General features: G+C 45.9%; 1 protein-coding gene across 4 annotated transcripts in view; it reads left to right on the top strand.

Annotated features, from left to right (window-relative positions):
* Positions 1-20,723, top strand: part of srgap2 (SLIT-ROBO Rho GTPase activating protein 2) — a 58,846-nt gene that overhangs the window by 12,781 nt on the left and 25,342 nt on the right. For 3 of the 4 annotated variants that reach the window (XM_037101738.1, XM_037101739.1, XM_037101737.1), the window contains one exon: positions 19,716-19,908. In XM_037101738.1, coding sequence (XP_036957633.1) covers positions 19,716-19,908 — 193 coding nt within the window. Of the gene's footprint in view, positions 1-18,704; positions 18,884-19,715; positions 19,909-20,723 lie in introns of those variants that run through there. The other variant, XM_037101740.1, reaches the window with a different exon arrangement.

Raw genomic sequence — 20,723 nt, 5'->3', positions numbered from 1 at the left:
TGGAGCAACATTGGTTTAGGGTTTTGGGTTAGGAGGAGCTCGGCGTCGCAGAACTTATTGAGATCCAATCACAGATAATGAGCCCTGTGCAGTCAGCACATCTGCAGACTGCAGTGTTTCAAAATTCAGGTACGCTTAGCATCTTGCAAATTATTGCCGATGTGAGCAACTACCAGAGTCAGGTGGTGCTTGCAAGAATCCGGCAATACTGAAGCGGATAGATGTTTTTATGGTGTTGGTTCGCAGGATGATGCTGAGTGCCAAAATGGTCAGATCAGAGAGCACTTAATGAATTCAACCGTGGTATTTATCTCTGACAACAAGCTGCACTGATGTGTGCTGAGACTTTTCTTGAATAATTGATAAATAGCTGGACTTTATACTACAGTTGCAACGATTAGTTGATAAATGGCAGGGCTCCAAGGTGCCACTATTCTGGTCTTCCATGCACCCAAAAGTGCCACTAATCATTGTAATTAGTCATTGTGGTACCAGTGCGCCTGAGATTTAGCAATTGTAGAGATTATCACATTTTCTTGTTGTGTCTAGTTGCATGGGATTTAAATGTGTATAGGCTATGGCATACCAGTGCAACCAGTGTGAACAATGAGTTTGGAAAATTAGCCCTAAAGAAAAATGAATTGCCAACATTTTCAAGAAAATATTTCCGACACTTCCTGAGAAGCTTTTCTTTGTCCTTCATGATTGTGAATGAAGAGTCTTTTGGTTCTGGACTGTTGTTTGGACAAAGGAAGCAACTTGAACACATGACTTTGGGCTGCGTGAAATTTTTCGTTTAGCATTTTTCACATGTGTGGGACATTTTGTTGACTAAACAGTTGATCTGTAGGGTTAGCTCTAGTATTTTCAGATATGCTGCAATGTATGGAGTTGAGTTTGTCTTATGGTTAGGAGAATGTGGCAGGTACTGTAAGGCTGCATGTAACAAATGCAAGTAGACATTTTCTTCAGCAGCTGAAGAGTTAAAGACACTGTGGTACGTTGTGATTGTCGTAAAAGTCAGTAGCTACATTGTGATGGGGCGTCGCCTACCAGAAACTGTAGTATCCCGCTATTGATTGAAAGGTAACTCTCTCTGTGTGTGTGTCTCTCCCTGTGCGCTGGGCCCACAGTAGAGTGTATAGACCATGTGCTGGTCTGCGCTGTGGGATACCCCTCTCAGATTACCGCCCTCGCCTCTCTCCCCTCAACCTCCCCTCGCTCTGCTGCCCTCCCATCCTCCCCCTTCACATTCCGACTCAGTCCATGTGCTTCAAACAGAGTGGAAATGGGAACATCCCTCTCCTTATACATGCACTCACACATACTCATTCCTGTTGTGCAGTGGCCCATAGAGGACAGGGGTTTGGTGTGTATCTGACGGGTGCTTTCCCTATAGATTTTACACTGTGCTGCACTTTGTCTAGTCATGTTGTCTATTTTTGTAAGCAAACCTCTGCCTAGACCTGTGCTGAAAGTTGAGGAGGTGTTTTTTTTCTTTTTTCTTGGGCATGAACAGAGCCTAGAGTATTGGGGGTGATGGAGAAAGAGAGGGTAAAAAAAGGGGGATGCCCTTCAGCACAAAGAACCTTCCCATCAATCACTTCATCACATTCGTAGCATAGCCGCTTGACACAAGCATGTTCTGGTGCCCCCCATCACTCTTTCTGTCTTCTTCTTTTTTCCTCTCCCACACTCTTTCTCTCTGTGATTTCCCTCTGTCCGAGGGCAGCGTGGCGTGTTAAAGGTTGCCGTCCATGACACATGCGCGCACACACAGGCATTCCCTGTGTGTGAAGGCTGCAGTGGGAGGCAGCAGGCTAAGTGGCCGAGTGTGAGTGGGGCTCTTGTCATGCGCTGATGGTATTCCCTCTAAGGAATGTGGAGGAGAGAGTTTCCCAGTCTGGAGTGGCGGATTCCCACCGCTGGATCCGAGCATGAAAGTAAGCTTTTAGAAGGTACTGTGGTCCCATTCGTTTTGCACATCCCTTGTATCATCAGTAGTGCACAAGTTGTGAAGAATAAATTGTACACTCATGTCAAACTGAAACCTTGATGATTTTTCACAACGCGGTGGCTCGCAAATGGGGATGTAATGGTGAGGAGGAGAAATGCTGTTTGCAGTAGTAACCATGGTAACTACTACAAATACAGTGCTATTACATTGTGTAAGTTTCAAATTCAAGCCATAAATGGCATAAACAGATAAGTTAACCCAGACATGAAAATACAGTCATTAGCTACTCAGGTGGAGTTTTGTAGTCCATAAAACACTTCTAGAACTTCACAGTGTTGCAGGATTTTGCTAAACAACCAAAGTAGATAAGAAAAAAAAGAACAGAAAATAAATACCAAATGACTCCAGGCAGCTTATGTGGTGTAATCCAAGTGTCCAGACTCCCTGAGATCCCATGTTGATTCAAAAAAACATTACTTACACTCTTTTAAAGCTGAATTCTTAACTTCAGCTGCTAAGTAAAAAGCATTAGTGCACCCTTTCTGAAGTGGGGCCATGAGCTCGCCCATAACCTTCAAGGGTGGAAAAAAAAGGACTATGAGACCACTTCCCCCAATTATCCACCGGCATGGGCCTGAGAAGTTAACGGCTGAATTTTCATTTTAGGGTGAGCTCGTCCTTTTTAAAATGGCAGTTCTCACATCAATGCAAAAAAATACCATGAATCTATGTTTGTCTCTTGAGTAGCGTAAGAGTTTAATACTTTAACAACACAACAATGCTTTATGCACATTGAAAAGACCGTTGAAAGCAACGTTATCACAAACTCTTCTTAACTGGCCGAGAGGTGCAAAAATCACACTGAATTCCAGCAAAACAAACAAAAAAGAACAAACTTGCAGCCATGTTTTGGCATGACCGCTCTGTATTAAAGCAGCTATTGTGTCTGTGCACAACACGTTGACACTCACTGCCCATTGTTTTCAGTGTCTTTGTCACCGATAATGGCCAGGAAGGCTTACAGTATGTGTGAGTCAGGTCCCTGGCTGTATCCCTCTCCATTGTGTCCCGCTCGCACTGGGGATGACAATGACGGTCACTGTCCTCCGAGTGAAATACATCGCTGTCATAGCTTACATTCTACATGCTCCATATGCACACAACACAGCTGGCCTCACAGCACAGAGGCCATTTTGAATTCATGAATTATTTTGTTGTCTTTGGTACAACAGGGAGAATGGGTTTAATTTCGAGCGTGGAGGGGAGGGTGTGATTTCTTTTTTTCTTTTTCTTTTTTCCCCTTTTTTTTGTGAAGGAGAGAAAAAGGAGTGAGAGAGGAGTGTGTGTGCCTGATGTCTGGGAGCTGAAGAGTAGGAACAGCAGGACTCCGCCAGATCAAACAGGCTTCCTCTGCGGATAAGAAAGCGAGCCAGCCAGGGAGAGGGAAAACACGGGTAGGGAAGGGATGCAGGGAAGCACGAGGAAAGCTCTTTGTAGTCTTTAAAACTAGAGAGAATTATTAAACAACAAATGGCACTGATGATTCTCTCACTCTACCTCGACTCTTTGACGATCTGTCTGCGTGAGTCCGCCGCGGCTAGTTTCGAACAGGTGTGAGCCACATGTCTGTCTCTGGTTTGCTCCGACCTTTGACCTCTCCTCTTCCCTGGCAGCCACAGACACTCTCAGGGGGGCCTCCCTATCGTCGTATTTGCCACAGCTCTGTGTGTGTGTGTGTATGTGTGGGTGGGTGTGTGTGTGTGCGCGTGCGTCTTTCTGATGCGGAGATTACACTGTGTGTGTGAAAGTGCTTTCCTCTTCGCGCCCTTCACCACCGAGGTAGCATCAATAATTCAGCAACACATTGCGGAACATAATGCTACACACTGCATAGCGCTCTCTCTCCCTCAAGAGTCCTCAGTATTTATCTGCCTCCTGTTAGACTGTTTTTATGCCCCCATTATGTTTCCCGCGGCCCCCTCCCCCAGTCCTGCCAGCTCTGCCCACTTTATCTGTCTCCGCACTCTTGTCATGTTTCCACAACTAGAGCTGAGAATCTGTCAAACCGCTCACTTTTTCTTGCATTCATTAGTGTCTGTTTTCTTCGTTTCCCTCCTCTCTTACTCCTGATTTTCTTTCATATACTGTATACATTAGGGATTTCGCTCCTGGTGTGCCTGGTGGTGTCCACTATATCCCTCCCTCCTCCTCCGTCTTTCCTCATCCGTCCTTTTCTTTTAAAATCTTGTCAAGGCAGTTTTGAGGGGCCTGAGAGGAGGCCGTGGAGGGGAGCTGGGAGGAAAGGGAGTGGCCGCCCACACTGCAGCACTCCATTGTGTTGAACTGATTTCTCTCTCCGACACACACATCATGAAATAGGACACACACGCTGTGCAGAGTCACTGACCCCGTGTTCGCTCTCTTCTCGTCGGAGAGGCGTATTCTCCTGGTATCAGGGCCGTCCATTCCTCACTACAGATAGCTTTGTTTTCTATCATGTGTCCGAGGCTCACTAGACGCCAGGCTCCAGTGGTGTCAAAGGGCAGGAAGACAGTGAGAGAGAGAGACTCGAACGGTAGGATATAACCATCAGGATGTCATCGGGAGATGCTAGACTTTTAGTCTAATAGCCTGATACTTCAAGAAGTTGGTCTCCTCATTGACCCTCCTCCTCAGGGAGGTCAAACCTCCAGGTCAGCTCTCTCCTCAGCGGCAAACACATTCCAGTGGGCTCTTGGTTGCTGTCAATTAGGAGTTAAGACAGGCTTTCTGAGTTAAGAACATTTACTTTATCATTTAGACTTCAAACTGACAACAGCACAGCCTCAGTTAAGTGCAAACGACTGCGTGGGTGTAAGCATGTTGTTGCAGGTAGCAGTGAGAAGATTAAACATGCACCAGGAAGTCCAGTTTGAATAATACAGCACTACTCAGCAGGTTGGATTCCCTTTTGAAAGATAGTTTTTTTTTTAATGACTAGGAATCAATCACGGCAGCAATTTTCTTCTGTCTGTATGCGTAGGAGGTAAATGGCAGAGCTGGCACCAAACAGCAAGGTATTATAATTGGATTGCAGATTGTGTTGCTAGGGTTAGAGTTAGAGAGCCTAAAGAGCTTGAGCCCAAAGTGACGTCTTCAGATAACTTGTTTTGTCCAACCAACAGTCCATAACCCAAAGACTCTTCATTTACCATCATAAATGACAAAGAATAGCAGCAAATCCTAAACTCTAACCCCTAACCCAACTCTACCCTGCTCCTAAGCCCAACCCTACCCCGGCTAAACCCTGACCCTGTCCTGACTCTACCTTACCCCACACCACACCCGACCTTACCCTGGCCAGGCCCTAACCCTACACTACACTAACCCGAACTCTAACCCTTAAGAGACCACCTTCCAGTGGTGTGTTGGTAGAATCTGTCCTTGTGTGAGTCAGGGACATTACTGCCAGTCCGTCCTCAGCGCCTGCCGTGATCATCAGACTGTGAAGTCGCTTGTTAGGACCCATGACATGCTGATATTTGAGCCGTGGGGACAATCATGTGGCTGAGTAGGCAGTTATGTGTGAGAAAGCAAAACAATAGCGTGTATGTGTGTTTGTGTTGTTTGAGCAGCACAGAGGCTGTGTTCATTGTGTCGGGGCGTCCTCAGGCTGACCTCAGGTGAGATCTCCCCGCTCTGCAGTGGTTTACGGACACAGCCTCCAAGTTTCCTCTCGGTCAGACTTTACCTGTGAGAATTCTGGGAGGAGATGTGGTCAGTTCTTTTCTCTGACTTGTGTGCTGTTGTTTTAGTTTTACTGTCAAAGTACTGGGAAGATGTTCATAAAGCTTTCATGAGTGTTCTGCACTGCGTAATCATGCAGCCTTTGACACAAAGCTATACAAAGACAGAGTTTTATTTGGGCAGTGAGCAAGAACTGGCCGCGATTTGCCCTGCTGGGCTTAAACTCACTCAGCCTGATATATCCTAAACACTAAATGAGTTAACACCAATCATCTGCGTTAGCTGCATCCATATAAATGTATACGTTTGTGCATTAAAACATCATGTGAAAACAGCTCGAACTCAAAAAACTCTTGTCTGGTTTTTACTTTTTACTTGCATCTTACTGGCTCCAGGCTGTTTCTGAACACCGTGCTTTAAAGAAGTGTGATAAGTATAAAAGACCCATGTGTTTCAGCACTACCGGTGAGGCCTTGAGCTTCGTTTTTTGAATGATTTCAGGCTACTCAGTAAAAGGAATAATCTCCGTCTGATACAATCTAGTGAAGTTTAATAGAGTGTCTTTATGCTGCACCTCATCCTGTTAGAGGAATAAACCCTCAGCCAACTGCTGGGAACAAAGTCAATTGTTTTTTTGGTCGAATTACTAACTATGCTCTCCATTTTATGCAGGAATGTATTATTTAATTTCCAGAGACAATATTCAGTTTAATAATGAGTATGCAAATTTGCTGAAGTAGCATGCAGACACTGATTAGTGTAATCTGTCTCTCTCTCATATTAAGCCTTCAGAAATGAAAGACCTGTCTTATGTATATTCTATAAGCTCATTTTTCTACTTTGTCTAGAGGCCCAAAATATTCATTAAATGGCCAATCTCTAATAAAACATTCCGAATAGAAAGTGGGCTTTAACCTTGTAGTGCGGTGAACCTGAACAGTGACCTGAGTCCTCGTTCAGACCTTCATATCCTCACCCTGCACACCCCTCACATCCCAGTAGCATGTGGATCAGTGCGTTACATTGGTGACTGTTCTATACAGCTGCACCTACGGGCGCCGACACTTCCTCGAGTAATTAATTCTGTCTGAGGATTACTGCAATCTCATTCTGAGTGGGTAAATGTGATCTTCGCAGCTTAAGACCCCTCACGCTATTAAGATAAAGGACCCAGTCTTGGTATTTTGAAAATGAAAGGGAGGCTGGAGCAGTACCCTACGGTGTTGAATTACTCACAAAGCCAAACCAGAAGAGCAAGTGTATTTATTTACTGCATGTAAAACATCTCCTTTGTAAGACTTGACTGGTGATTAGGTAATGCAGCCTGTGTGGTGCTGCATGCATCTCATCATGCCCTCACCAAATTCAATAAAAAGTCAAATTTTATACTGACAATTTGTACGTAAACCCCTTTCTAAAGATTTCCTCCCATATTGTTAGGTACAATGTGGAAGTCATAGATGTTTTTTTGTTTTCTTTAGTAACCAGTTAAGATCTTCTTCAAGTGCCGATTTCTTTAATATCATATATCACAAAGAAAAGTAGTGGAGCATTACATTTAAGTTGGAACCAGCAATTGACTGACTATTTCTTTTTTGACAAATTCATTATCAAAGTAACTTGCAAATAATTTTCTTTGTCCTTTTTATTTTTTTACTGATTGATTAACGCTTTTACTCTGATGCCTGTTTATTCACCAGATGAAAGAAATGAGCAATAGCAAGAAGAACCGTTCATCTTAACTCTTTTACTCTTGTTAGTCTACCTCAGGAGGATGGAATTGTTTTGTTGTTATGAAGGAAACTTTGTGTAGAACAGCTAAAGACGAAATGATCCTGCAGAGAAACAGAATGAGAGGAGCGAGTTTTTTCCCAGCCGAGTCCCCTGTGCTGCTCAACTAAATTCTGCTGCGGTGGTTTGTTGTGCTGAGGTGTTGAGTTGTCCTCCTCCCTGGGAGCCTCTTCATGCAGCTTGGCCCACTTTCTCTATCCGTCTCCCTCGTGTTCTCTGCAGCACTTAGGCAAATGCCAAATGTGAGTGAGCGGGGAAGAGGTTTACTAGTTGGCTGAATATGATCTTCAAATAAGTCGGTGAGTAAAGTGAAGTCATCCTCATGCTTCTATAAGCTCCGGAGTGATGGCTTATACCGCAATGCTACATTCTCCATGGGGCGAGGGGCAGGTAGGGCGTGGCTCCGGTCTGCTCGCATGCGCACCGTCGCTGTTCCTCACGTAGCCGAGCTCGATATCTGCTGGAGTTGTTGTGACAGCCTGCCGCCTGGTTGAAATGGTGGCCATATTTCATCGGCCGGCCTGTCACCGCTGGCAGCCCCCTGCTCTCTGAGCTGTGCCTCTGCAGGAGTCATTACACAAGGAGGCCACTTCGCCATAGCGTGCAAACACACACATACATGCACACATGCACACATTAGCAAGCAGGCGTGAGAATGAGTTATACCTCAGTAGCAGCGGGTTGGAGAGACGGGTGAAATGGATGCAGAGGAGGGGAAGGGGGGGGGGGTCTTGTGATTGCAGTTGCTGCATAGGCTGATCCTGATTCAGCTGTTTCTGCCTTCAGCGATTAAGGGATGAGAGTCAGAGACTGTACCTCTCTGATTCACACGCTGTTCTCTGATTATGAGCTACAGCTTTTGCCTCCGATAACTTTTCACAGCTTTATTGTACAGCTGATCTGGCATCTTTTTACAGATCAGCATTTGTGTTCTCTAAGTTCTGTAACTCACCTAATCGTTTTGCCAGTGATGCAGTCGTCACAAGCCCAGGGTTGCAGCTGAAGTTGATAAAGGACCCAAATGCATCAGCTGCACCCAAAAAGAGGCAAAGGGCTATAAAAGAGCAGTAAATTAACCTCTATATAGTGTTTAATTAGTGTATAACCAGCAAACATAAAAAAAAAAAACAGGCACAATCGTGTATATGAGCGTGAAGAGCAGTCCTGGCGAGGGACCATTTCTTCTACACCCACACAAATGTGGCCCCACAATCACGAGCCTATGACGAGCCAGAGATCAACACTCCCTACGCATTCGCAACTGCTCGACAGTGGCTGGTGTGACCCGTCCTATCTTTGTCACCAGTTAAACGCACTGCAAATTATCAAAGTGAATAATATCCTCAACCTTGATATTAAAGGGAATTCTTACCCAAGCTTCATGCAGCCTTATGAGGAATGCAAAGTTGTGAGACGATGGAACAGACTTCATCTGGATGTCAAACAGACTGTACAGTGAGCTTCATATGCCTCATGTATCTTCCCCTGCATCACCATATCTTGTGCGTCAGCCCCATAAACACTCTCCCCCAGCCCTCCCCTCCCTCCTCCTCCGTCTGGTAAGAAGGTTGTAGCTGTAGCTGGAGACGGCGACAGTGTGACCTCAAGGTGGATGCGGCGATAGCATCTCGTGTTATCGACTGCCGTTCTTGATCTCATGCTTTGTCTGATGGAACATACCCCCCCTGCTCTTTCCTCCCTTCAGCCTCGCTGCTCTTCCACTGGTGCTCAGATAAGGATCGGCAGCCATCAGCAGATACAGCCTTTAACTGCCGGTGCCGCTCCCCGCCCCTCTCCCCCCTTCTCCTCCCAACTCTCACTGTTTCCTCACTATCTCCATCTCTGCCATCTTTTCATTCGGCCATTTTCAGCGTCCCTTGGAATGCAGCGATAAGACTTTGCTGTGTAAGGGCATACATACCAGTCACGTACACTTGTTTAGCATCATGCATCTTTTTCCCACTGGGCTTTTTGTGTGTGTGTGTGTGTAGTTTGCTGTGTGAGAAGCTGTCATGCAGAACTATTAAATGACAGAGTGTGGGCTATTACACACTGTGTTAGGCTTGAAAGCGCTGATGCTTCCCCCGAGGGAGGGACTTTGAATGCACGCGCACATGCATGCAACGCCGTGAAGGTCCCCATGATTCATTGGCGCTGACCGGGTGCTGACTAATTCTGACAGAGAAGAGAAGGAAATTTTAAGAAGAGATGACTGAACCATTGACAACTGTTTTTAATCCAGAAAAAGGGAGTGTGCACACGCTGTCACTCATTCACTGGAACTGTGACGAGTGTTAACCTGCTAATAGAGGTGGGAAGGAAGCTTTTACCCGACGATGTGTCTGCACACGAAGCAGGTCCACGCCCATCCCTCACCGTTTGAAAGCGGTCCCACGTCTCAGAAGATTCTGGAAATGCTCGATGCTTAGAGAGAGCGCTGTCCAAGATCGTCGAGGTTGATTTAAATGACTACGCACGCGCCGTCAGACAGACCGCTCACACAGACAGACAGACAGACAGACAGACACTCGGCGGGCTCCTTCCCATGCTTGTGTTGTGGATTAGTCAAATCCCCTGACTGGCTGCTAAGCTGATTACGGGGGGTGTTATGCACTGGTCATTTGGAAACACTGGAAAGAGTGTACGCCACACACATTCACACACGCACACATAAAAACGCAGTGGGACAACTGAGCTTATTATTTTCTCTCATGCTGGCGCAGGATGGTATAATATGTGTGTGCGGTTTCGTCTGATACCTATCCATACCCCCTCAGACAGATGGTGTAGATCACTATACTGTCATGGTCCTGTGGTGAAGCGTGTGTGTGTGTGTGACTGTGTGTGTGTCTGTCTGTCGGTGAGTGAGATGGGGAGAGAGACAGAGAGATGAAGGCTGCTGGAACAGACTGAGGCCCAGATGGTCGTGTCCGGCAGAGACAGGAAATAGAGGTGACACCAGGTGGAAAGTACCCTTGAGGGTGAACTGCACACATACACAAATGAGTCTAGATGCCCGTCTCAAATCATGGGAATTGATGACTTGTAAGATGGCATATGACCTAATTTGAAGCTACGGCAATTACGCGATTAACTGATCCATAGGAATGTAATCAGCAACAATTCTGGTAATCGATTTAATGCTAATTGATGAGTTATTTACAGACATCAACGTGTTCGGCTGTGCTCTGTTATATTATTGCAAATTCACCAAATGCTTGAAAAAGGAAATCTAGCGCTCGGTTAATCTTGCCAGTTGCTATCTTGACAGATCGGTACATCATTTTGCCCACGAACTGCAGGAAAATTGTGACAGTGCCCAGTGCAGTTCCTTATTGCCAAACGTGTGTCTTGTTTTGTCAAAACCCAAACAAATTTAATAGACACATATCACATCATCATTTTCAGGTTCATCATTTTATTTTGAGTCAATACTAGAATAGGTCTACATGCTTTAATGCTTAAAAGGAAAAGTAGAGGGGAGCTTCTGTTGGCGCATACTCCGGCCCCTTTAAGTTTCAAGACCCTCACATACACAGGGACCTATGTTAAACAACAAAGGAAAGGAAAAAAATTAAAAAATCATAATGAATCTCCTTTAAGCTTAACCAGCACATAAAACAAAGAAGAGCAGCAAGTTCTTACACTTTAGGAGCTGAAAATAGGGTGAAAGAGGGATCGATTATCACTGCTAATTACTTGACTAATCACTTCAGCTCTAGGCTACACAGCGAAGCAGCTAATCAGAACAAAATCGGCAGGTTCGCGTATTTTAAAAATAATCACTGGTTGCAGCTTTAATCTCATTTGAAGTCCCTTCATCTGCGCGGGATGTACCCCCTCCCCCAACACACACCCACTCAGTAGTGTCTCAGCGTCTTTTCCAGACTGGGTTAGTGGAGCAGGCAGGGGCTGGGCGAGGAGCTAGTTAACTTTTGATAAACAGCCTTTTTCATTATGCATAGAGACCCCAGCCCCCCTGATCTCCAACTGTGCAACCCCTTCGCCACCACGGGAGAGGAATCAGAGCATGTGATGGCCAGACAAGGCTGCTGGTGTTACAGTATAATCGAGACAAAGAAAGATTGATCATATTTATGTTGAAGAAGATGGTAGAAAAGTAGCCTCGGGCTGCAGGATTTAAAATTAAGTTAAAAACCACTTCACCCGGAGCTGAAATTGATAGTTCTATTGTTGTAGGTGTTTGGCTGACGTGGGAGACTGACCCCCTCTCTCGGTAGCTTTGCGACCCCTGACCCCTGACCTGTGCTCCAAGCTCACGGAGTGCAAGGACCCCTGACGAGAGCCCACATGGCTCCGACACACACACCTCTCATCTTCCACGAGAGTCCTCTCTCCTTCCTGTCGCTGCAGATAAAGCATCTCACCAGCCAATAAAGGGTTAATGACTTCCTGATCTGAGTAGTGGTGCAGAGGAATTTACCCCCACTGAGTACTGCCCCTCTCCCTCTTTCTCTCTCTCTCTCTCTCTCTGTCACCTCCATTTGCCTCCTCCTCATGCTACTCCCACCGTGAAGGGTGCAACATGGACAAATAATGGTTTATTCACACACAGGCGAAATTTAAGGGGGCAGGCGAGGTAAATCAACAAGAATGTGCTGTTATTTACCAGCAGGAGAAAACATTGCAGTAATAATCCAACCTAACAATGGATGTAATAGTTAGGAATGCCCCAGAAATGTTATCATGGTGATGTTATATGGCATGTTTAAAATGTTATTATAGTTCATAGCAGTCGGTCAATGTAATAGTGTCTACAGTAGTGTAATGAGGGCCACAACCAATGATGATATTCATTGTTGATTTATCTTCAATCTGTCATCAACTGATTATTTTCTTGATAAATCAGTTAGTTGTTTAGTCTATAACATTTTTCCTCAAATGTGCTTATCGTTCAGTTGTGATATTCTACAGTTTCAGATGTTGGTCAGGTGCTAAAAGACATTCTCCTGCACATTGCTGCTGTTTTTAAACCTTGTTGTTTCATTTGTTTAAAGAGAGATATCATTTAAAATCAGGGGTCCTTAGAAATCCTCGTTAACTAATTTTATAACCTGGTTCAGACATACCCGGGCAAGCTGCTTCCTGGTTTCCCCTCTAATAATCGGGGGATGAACATGCCAAATGTCCAACTGTTCCTTTGAGGTGGCCCGCTACGACTTCTTCAAACTTCGCTCATTCATTGTTAATGAGATGTTTACGAAGGATGGTGGGAGACGTCCCCCCCCCCCAGAAGCTCATATTGTGGCCCTTTGTGTCCGCCAGTCCTACTTTCGTAATCCATTTCTGTATTTCCTGGGTCATCAGTGGTTTTACTTTGTGCGCACATAGTGTTTGTTTTGATGTGTGTATGGAGACCAGGCGCTGAGAGGTCAGTAGCTTGCTTCCTTGTTTGGCTGAAAGCATCCTTCAGGGCTTGCTTCTCCATTATAAAGTTGGGCCGGATAAAGTGACATTTATGAAGTAACAGACGCACACAGATAACTTTTACCCTCTGAAATCTCCAGTTCTTTACTTATTCATGCTGGAGCCCATCACAGAGTAGCTTTTATTTCTCCCGTATCCTCCGCTCTCTGCCCTCCTCTCCTGCACACAGAGCAGGTCTGCGGCGGTTTGGCCTCAGCAGGGTTTTCCATGTCTAAAAGTCACTAAGCTCGTTAACTGGCCTCCTCAAGACGACACTGCTTTTCCTAAAGGTTTCAAGCTCTGGGTGAGAGAGGAAATGCCTATATAAGTTTTAGTGTGTGTGTGTCCCTGTGTGTGCGTGTGTGTCCGTGTGTTTGTTTTTCAGAGGAAAGTCCAGACCCAAGGAAAAGACATTGGCTGGGATCTTTCCATTCCTGCAATAGTTTTCCCTCCAACACTTACTGTACTGTAACTCTATCTTTCCCTCTGCTCCCCGCCTCACTCGTTCGTGCGTGTTTGCGTGTGTGCGTGTGTGTGCGCGCGCGTACAGTGAAGCAGTATTAAGCAGGCATGTCTGGAACTAATAGATTCCACCCTGCTCAAGAATCTTATTAGAAATTACTACCTGCAACCTGAGGCTTCAGACTACCGACTCAATCAACTTCCTTAAAAATCACATCCTGTAGTCCCAACGTCAGCTCACACACTCACACACACACGCTGACACACACACACACACACACACACACACACACACACACACACACACACACACACTCTCTCTCCCTGCTCTCCCCCCACCTTCAACCTACAAACCCCTGGCCCAGTTTCTCGCCGTCAGTCTCTTTCTTCCCTCTTTTCCTGGCTGGTTTCAGGTTCGGAGGGTTATATTGGTGTACTCCGCAGCTGCCTGTTTTTCTTCAGGCCCTTTCATTTTAAGAAACACACACACAGTCACACACACCTCAGTCCAACCCCCCATCCTGCTGCACCTCATCTTTACACACACACACACACACACACACACACACACACACACACACACACACACACACACACACACACGCGCATGTATTTCCTGTGGTTGTTTTAGTATGACCCTCCCCTCCCGTGTGCTCCCTACTGGCAATGAACTGGTCCGACTGACTTCCTGTCTCTCTGTTCTCTCTTCCTGTGTGCACCAGGATGAATGGACATATTATTCACAGTGACGCAGTGCCACCCCCCCCTTACTCACCCTTTTACACTGCTTTCTGTTCTTTCTCCTTTTCTTTCTGCTTCTTTCATTCTTCTGAGGACAATAGTATGAGCTCACAGTGGTACAACTCAAAACCATTACCACCGCCCCCTTTTTCTGCTCCCCCTCCTCTTTTCCACTGCTCTGTGCTGCAGTATCAGCCCCTGGGGCAACAAAGGCCAGGCCTTACTGCATGAGCACGGTGTGTGTACGCGTGCTCACACGCACACAAACGCATACAGGGAGGGTAATAGTCTACCTCGCCGGTAGCTAGATCTCTGAGTTGGATGTCTTGTAGAACCAGTTAACTATGGATTTTGGCCTTGTGTGTGTGTGTTCTCGTGTTCCCGCTGTGTTCACTGATTACCTGGCACAGGTTGAAGGCACCCCGATGCTGGCAGAGAGGCTTGTGTTTAAAGGATTATCCTGGATTACACAACTAGCGTCCCTGTTTTGGACCTTCGTTTTCTATCGATTTTGATAACATAACGTATTTTATAACGCCGGATGCTCTAAAGCAAACGCTGATATCAGATAAAATGGCAACATCACTAAAGCAAAGTGTGCATCCGACACTCAGACAGGTTGTAACGCGCCCTCAATTGAGACAGATTGTCTAAACCGCATTATTTGGAAGTAAAACTGAAAGCGAGAGCACCAGACATTTCATTATTATACTGTTCATGAAGAGAACAAACTGTGCAGGCACTTGCAAGTGGGCTTAAAGGACGTAGTTGAACTAAGACGTTGTACTGTAGACTTTGCTTTACAAGAGAAGACGTGCGATTTCCTTAGTTTTGTCTGACAAAGAAGATGGCTGATCTGTGATTTGTGTACCACCTCTTTGAGCCCCTTTTAGAGATCTGGGCACTTTCCCTGAATAAAACTATCACAATCAGTTGATTAAGTGATTTGTTGATCAAAAGAAAATTAACTCCCAGTCACTTTGATAATGTATTAATCTCTTCATTTATTTTTAAAGCAAAAAGGCTTTTTTGTTCTTTTTTGTTATTTATGACAATATATGAAGATAAATTAATGAAAATGTAATTGGATCTTGAAAAGGCAAATTGTGATGAGCATTTTTTTTGACATTTTATTGACTAAATGATTAATCGATTATATAATTGACGGTACCGCTCATCTCCCTTCACAATGGTGTCTGTGCCCATTCAGTATCGGACATAGCGTGACTCATTCATATTAAATACAGTTTCTCCATCGAGGTCATCAAAAATTAAATGGTTTTGCTCTCAGTTAACATAAATTCAGTCATAGTGGGCCACTGACTCAGTTTTCAGTGACACAGAAATCCTTGACCTCACCATCCCTGACTTAGAAATAAATCCAGTGAGCACTATGCAGTGAAGTGTACAGAATTCCATTTTCGGGAAAAGAGAACATTTATGTCGCTGTTATTCCTCAGTATCAGGAGAGAAAACTTGGAACAGTGCATCCTTAATCCCTGCAGTTACCTTGGTGAGAATAGTGTTATATTTAGTACCATGTATCACAGTCTAAAAATGTGAAAATAAGACCCGGGTGGTAGCAAAACAGAATTATAAACCAGAGGAACAGACCCACATTTCTGTCGTTTTCCATTCCTCTGTTTTTTTTGTACCCTTGCTCTACCTCTCCAGCCAGTTCAAGCCTTGTCTCGAACACTCATCACATCTACTTGTAAACAGTTCCCATGTGTGTGTAAGTGTCTGCCTGAGTGTGTGTGTGTGTGTGTGTGTGTGCATATGTGTGTTTGTCTGCAGCCCACTCCAGTAATAGAGGAGGACAGATCTGGGGTGGAACTTTCAAGAGCGTGGCTGGAGAGCTGCCGTCAAAACAGTTCAGAGTGACAGCTTGGACTCGCAGTGTCACATCGCTGTCAGTGTGTGTGTGTGTGTGTGTGTGTGTGTGTGTGTGTGTGTGTGTGTGTGTGTGTGTGTGTGTGTGTGTGTGTGTGTGTGTGTGTGTGTTGTGCCCATAGCCCAGGGTGTTTTCAGGTATAATGAGTGCCCACAGCAGTGTGTGTTGCTCCTGTATCTAGGCCAGCTCAGAACAGCATCCAGGGCAGCCATCACTTCTGTCAGCTTGCAGCTAAACAGACTAAAGCTGGTGGCATTTTTTTGCTGCAAAAACTAGCTTGAGCTACCAAAAGTAGTGCTGCGGGAGAAACATGACTTTCTCTTTTCTGGTTGCCTTTTTGAAGCATCTTTATTCACCTTTCTCGTTTTATTACCTTTCTGAGTATTCAGCCACACATTTGTATGCGGTAGCATGTCTGCCTTCAGTCTCAGCCCTCTGCAAAATTAACAGCCGGTATTGACCGCGGTGGTAATGTCATTGTTGTGCGTTTGCGCTGCTTCCTTCCATCATCTCTCTCTATTTTTGTCTTCCTCTTTCTGGGTCAGGATGAGCAACCTGATCAATAATGGATGGTAAGGAGGGGCAGGTTTGGGTGATATGGTTTGAAGGAGAGAAAGACACCGGACTCCTTAGATTTCTGCCATTTCATGCTCACTGTGTAGAAAGCCAGACATGTGGGGGTGGGGGTGCATTTTCACATGCATTCACACAATATACCACCCCCCTCATTTACACTGGGAATGCAAAACGAACCAACAGGTGGCTACTATGACTGGGTAGAGATGGGATCATAGGGGGGAAAACAAATCTCCAGAACGATAAGGCCATCCGAATCAAAAGTACGCAGTACAACGAAGACTGTCAGCTGTCTGTGCATTCTTCTATACATCCAGAAATAGACTTTCAGGACAAAGACACCAATCAGTTGCAAGGCTTAAAGGACTAACAGGTGAACTGAATGACACTGATCATCTTGTTACAATGCAATGCAAAAAAGTGTGTTTTCCACTTGACATCCGCCAACCACCCTAATGGAAACGGCACTTTCCGATTGGCAGTGGTCCCGCAGCAGGGCAGTGTGTCCTTCCAGACTGCAAAAACTTGGCTGGCCTCGAAATTCCCCAGATCCCAATTCAAATCAAGCATCCATGGGACATTTTAATACTGTGGCAGATCCGTGTATGTGTGAATGTACGCAGCTGTACATGTAGCTCTACACCAGGGAAGCGATGCAACTCTAAACAAGTACGGAAGGGACATAGATGCATGGTCTTATTTGAAGTCAGGTTTAATCAGCTTGATCAGCTCCCATGTGAATGATTGCAGATGCCGACCAATCAGAAGGGACCATTGTGATTTTGGTGCAGACAAGTACAGAATGTAGATAAGGTGTTGTACAGGAAAATGTAAGTCTTGCTGAGAATAAGAAGTGTTTCAAAGGTTAGCAGCCATCTTCCTTTTGCTGAGTTATTTTGTGTTTGGTCGTGCTGTGTTGGTGGGACTGAGGAACAAAGTCTTGTAGACAGAGCCAGACAGCCCTCAGCACTACAGACAGAGGAGGAGGAGGAGGAGGAGGAGGAGGAGGGGGAAAAAGAGAAAGGAGAGCATCAGTAAAGTAGAATCCCAGAGCCGATTACAAGACCTGCTCTCATCTGCCTGGAAAATGTGACTTGGGCTGTCTGGAGGGGGGGTGGAGGCGTCACATTCCAGTTCACATCCCACTTCTTACTGGCTCGACGGGATGATGACCCTTACAGAGGACTTAGATGTAGGGGAGGACCCGCATCGATCTTTTCTGACGGCATCTCTCCTCACAGCTAACACTCCTCTCCTGCAACAGTGTCTAGATGGATAAATGCTTTTTTTTTTTTTTTTTTTTAAAGTTCTTCCGGGACTTTGCAGCCAGTATCAACATGGTATAGTGTGGAGTGCTCAGGGTTAGCTCCGGTTGAGTCACACAGCCAGCCATATATTTTGTAAATGGAGCGTGCTGTCAGAATCGCTCTTCATCCTAATGTGACTGTTAGGGGCCCGAGAGGGGTTTTCAGGGCCACGGGGCATGGCCTCCCTATTAAATTAATTTGAGCTCCATTAGACCTGCTTTCTAAACATTGGAGTCTCATGAGACTGATGTCGCTGCACGTCCCCCACCCCTCAGGCTGCCTCCCTGCGGATTACCTTATGCTTTATTTCACCTTACCTATGGATGGGCGCGCTTGTTGTCAGTCGAGGTGGTGTGTGCATATGTGTGTGCGTTGTTGTGTGCGGCTAATTACGGGGCCGCCGTCTCGAGGTTATGTGTGGCAGCCTTGAGAGGCGGGACGCTGACTCACCCCCCCGCCATTGACAGAAATGAGCAATGAGGAAATTGCACACATACACAGATCACGAGTCAGTAACACTTGTTGTCATAGCAAATGTTCACACCAGGTCATTAGTGCAGACACAGGCTGTGTGTATGCATTTATTTGTTGCGTACGTGAGTCACAATGCCACAAAACTCCTCCGTTCTGGCCTTTTAATCAGTGAGGAATGGCTGTGAGCGGCCACCGGCTAGTGGCACAATGTTTAGGTCTGTGTTTATGAGAGAGAAGTGGGAGGCGGGGGAGGGGGGGTGGTCACAGACACATTTAGATATCCCACTTCTCTTTGTGGTGATGAGAAACTGCACTCTCAGCTGTTAGGCACAAAGGCAGCATCAACAGTCACTGTCGGCCCGACTGACGGCTGACTCTGCCTGCCTGCCTGTCTGCCTGCGAGTGTGTGTGTGTTTTGAAACGGAGTGTGTGTGTATGTGTGTGAGCGGAATCTATACTGCACTCACTGCACTGAAGCCGGGATGGAGGCCAAAACCATCCGCTTTCTCTTCAGCCAGCGCTGTAAAGGTAGGACGGTCGACAGACGAGCCATGATGCAGCTGCACCGGCTGGCAATTGGAGTGTGTGTGTGTGTTGATTCTTAACTCTTTCGAAAGGATGCATGTGCAGCCCGCTCAGCATTGGCAGGCAGCTATGAGAGCATAGCATTAATCTGTCAGCTGTCAGCACTGATCCAGCTTATCATCATCATGTCCTTGGGTGTGTAGACGTGTGCACGTGTTGCTGCGGACGCCTTTTTTTTTTTTTTTTTTTACGTTCCCAGTCTGTAGCTGCAGCGGGCAGGACCTCTCCAGAGGACTTTTCTGTAGCCGGTGATTGAATACGGTTACGGAGTGTGTCTGCAGTGAGTGCACTCTATTAATTTGAGGCCAGACTGGAGAGCAGCATGGAGGAGGGAGAGGAGGAAGGAGGCAGGAGGAAAATGGAAAGTGATAAGCTGGGATAAATGACTGCCTCTGGAGATCTCTCTGTGTGTGGAAGAGGATAGCTGATCGCACACATGCAAAGTGGTCTGTGCTTTACAGACGGGCGGGGAGGGTTGAGGAGGGGGGCTTCAGCCAAGACTCCTGTCTGATGTGTCACAGCTTGGCCAGGTGTTTTACTCCATACCCATCAGCTGTAAAGAGGAAGCCTTTTAAGCCTTTAATATCTTGCACATTGTTGTGGCACGCATCTTAATGACAGTGCTATGCTGCCAGCTGTAATGTATGCAGCTTGTATGGATAATTGCATGTTTTTCAGAGAAGAGAGGCCTTTGATTCCAACATTCTGATGTGATTGTGGTTAGCGTAATAAAGTCAAACTCATCTCTCTACCTCTTCCTCTTCACCCCCGGCAGAGATCCGTGCCCAGCTGGTGGAGCAGCTCAAGTGTCTGGACCAGCAGTGTGAGCTGAGGGTGCAGCTGCTGCAGGACCTGCAGGACTTCTTCAGGAAGAAGGCGGAGATCGAGGTGGACTACAGCCGCAACCTGGAGAAGCTGGCCGAGAGGTTCCTCACCAAGACGCGCAGTACCAAGGACCATCTACTCAAGTATGGGCACGTGCACAAAACACTATCACAGTGGGCGGCGGGTGATAATTCATGTGGTTTTATTGGAGGACGATCAGAAACGGCTAATATTCTTCTTTTGAAAATTTAAAGAAAGAAAAAACATTTCTTTAATAAGCGATTTTTAAAGGACCTTTTTAAAGATGAGAGACTTCCTAAGAAAAGGGAAGTAAAGAAGAAAGAAAATTGAAACTGAAGGACAATTTGATGGATGGAGAGGGAGGCTGTAAAACACAGACTTGCATCACTTGCTGCTCCCGGGCTGACTTATTAAAACATCACCCGATTCATCCCTTTTTTTACGCTGCGTTAGGATGCTAATTTCTAACAACAATTAGCTTGTGTGAGTCTGCGATGTTTCAGTGTGTGTTTGTGTGTTAAATGTAAATTTCGCCAGAAATGGGCAGGTGGTGATTTTGTGCTCTGACTGTTTTGCAGTGTCTTGCTGTGTAGGTAACCTTGCCCAAAGAGGGATTCTCTCTCTCTCTCTCTCTCTCTCTCTCTCTCTCTCTCTCTCTCTCTCTCTCTCTCTCTCTCTCTCTCTCTCTCTCTAGCTCTCTCTCTCTAGCTCTCTCTCTCTCTCTCTAGCTCTCTCTCCCACTCCGTGCATACAAAAACACAGTGGAGCTCATCAGCTTTAGCAGCGGGACGTGTTCTTGTATAATTTATCTGGCGGTTTTTGGTGGGAGAGAGCAGTCTGTTTCCCTGTGGGGAATGATTCACTGAAGTGCCAATCTAACCATAAACCACACACATACACACATGCAAACACACACTCCCAGTGGAGCAACCCACAG

Source organism: Acanthopagrus latus, chromosome 6 (genome assembly GCF_904848185.1).
Source record: "Acanthopagrus latus isolate v.2019 chromosome 6, fAcaLat1.1, whole genome shotgun sequence".
NCBI classification, from domain to species: Eukaryota; Metazoa; Chordata; class Actinopteri; order Spariformes; family Sparidae; genus Acanthopagrus; species Acanthopagrus latus.
Note: the sequence above shows the minus strand (reverse complement) of the source record. Positions and strands in the feature narration are given on the sequence as shown.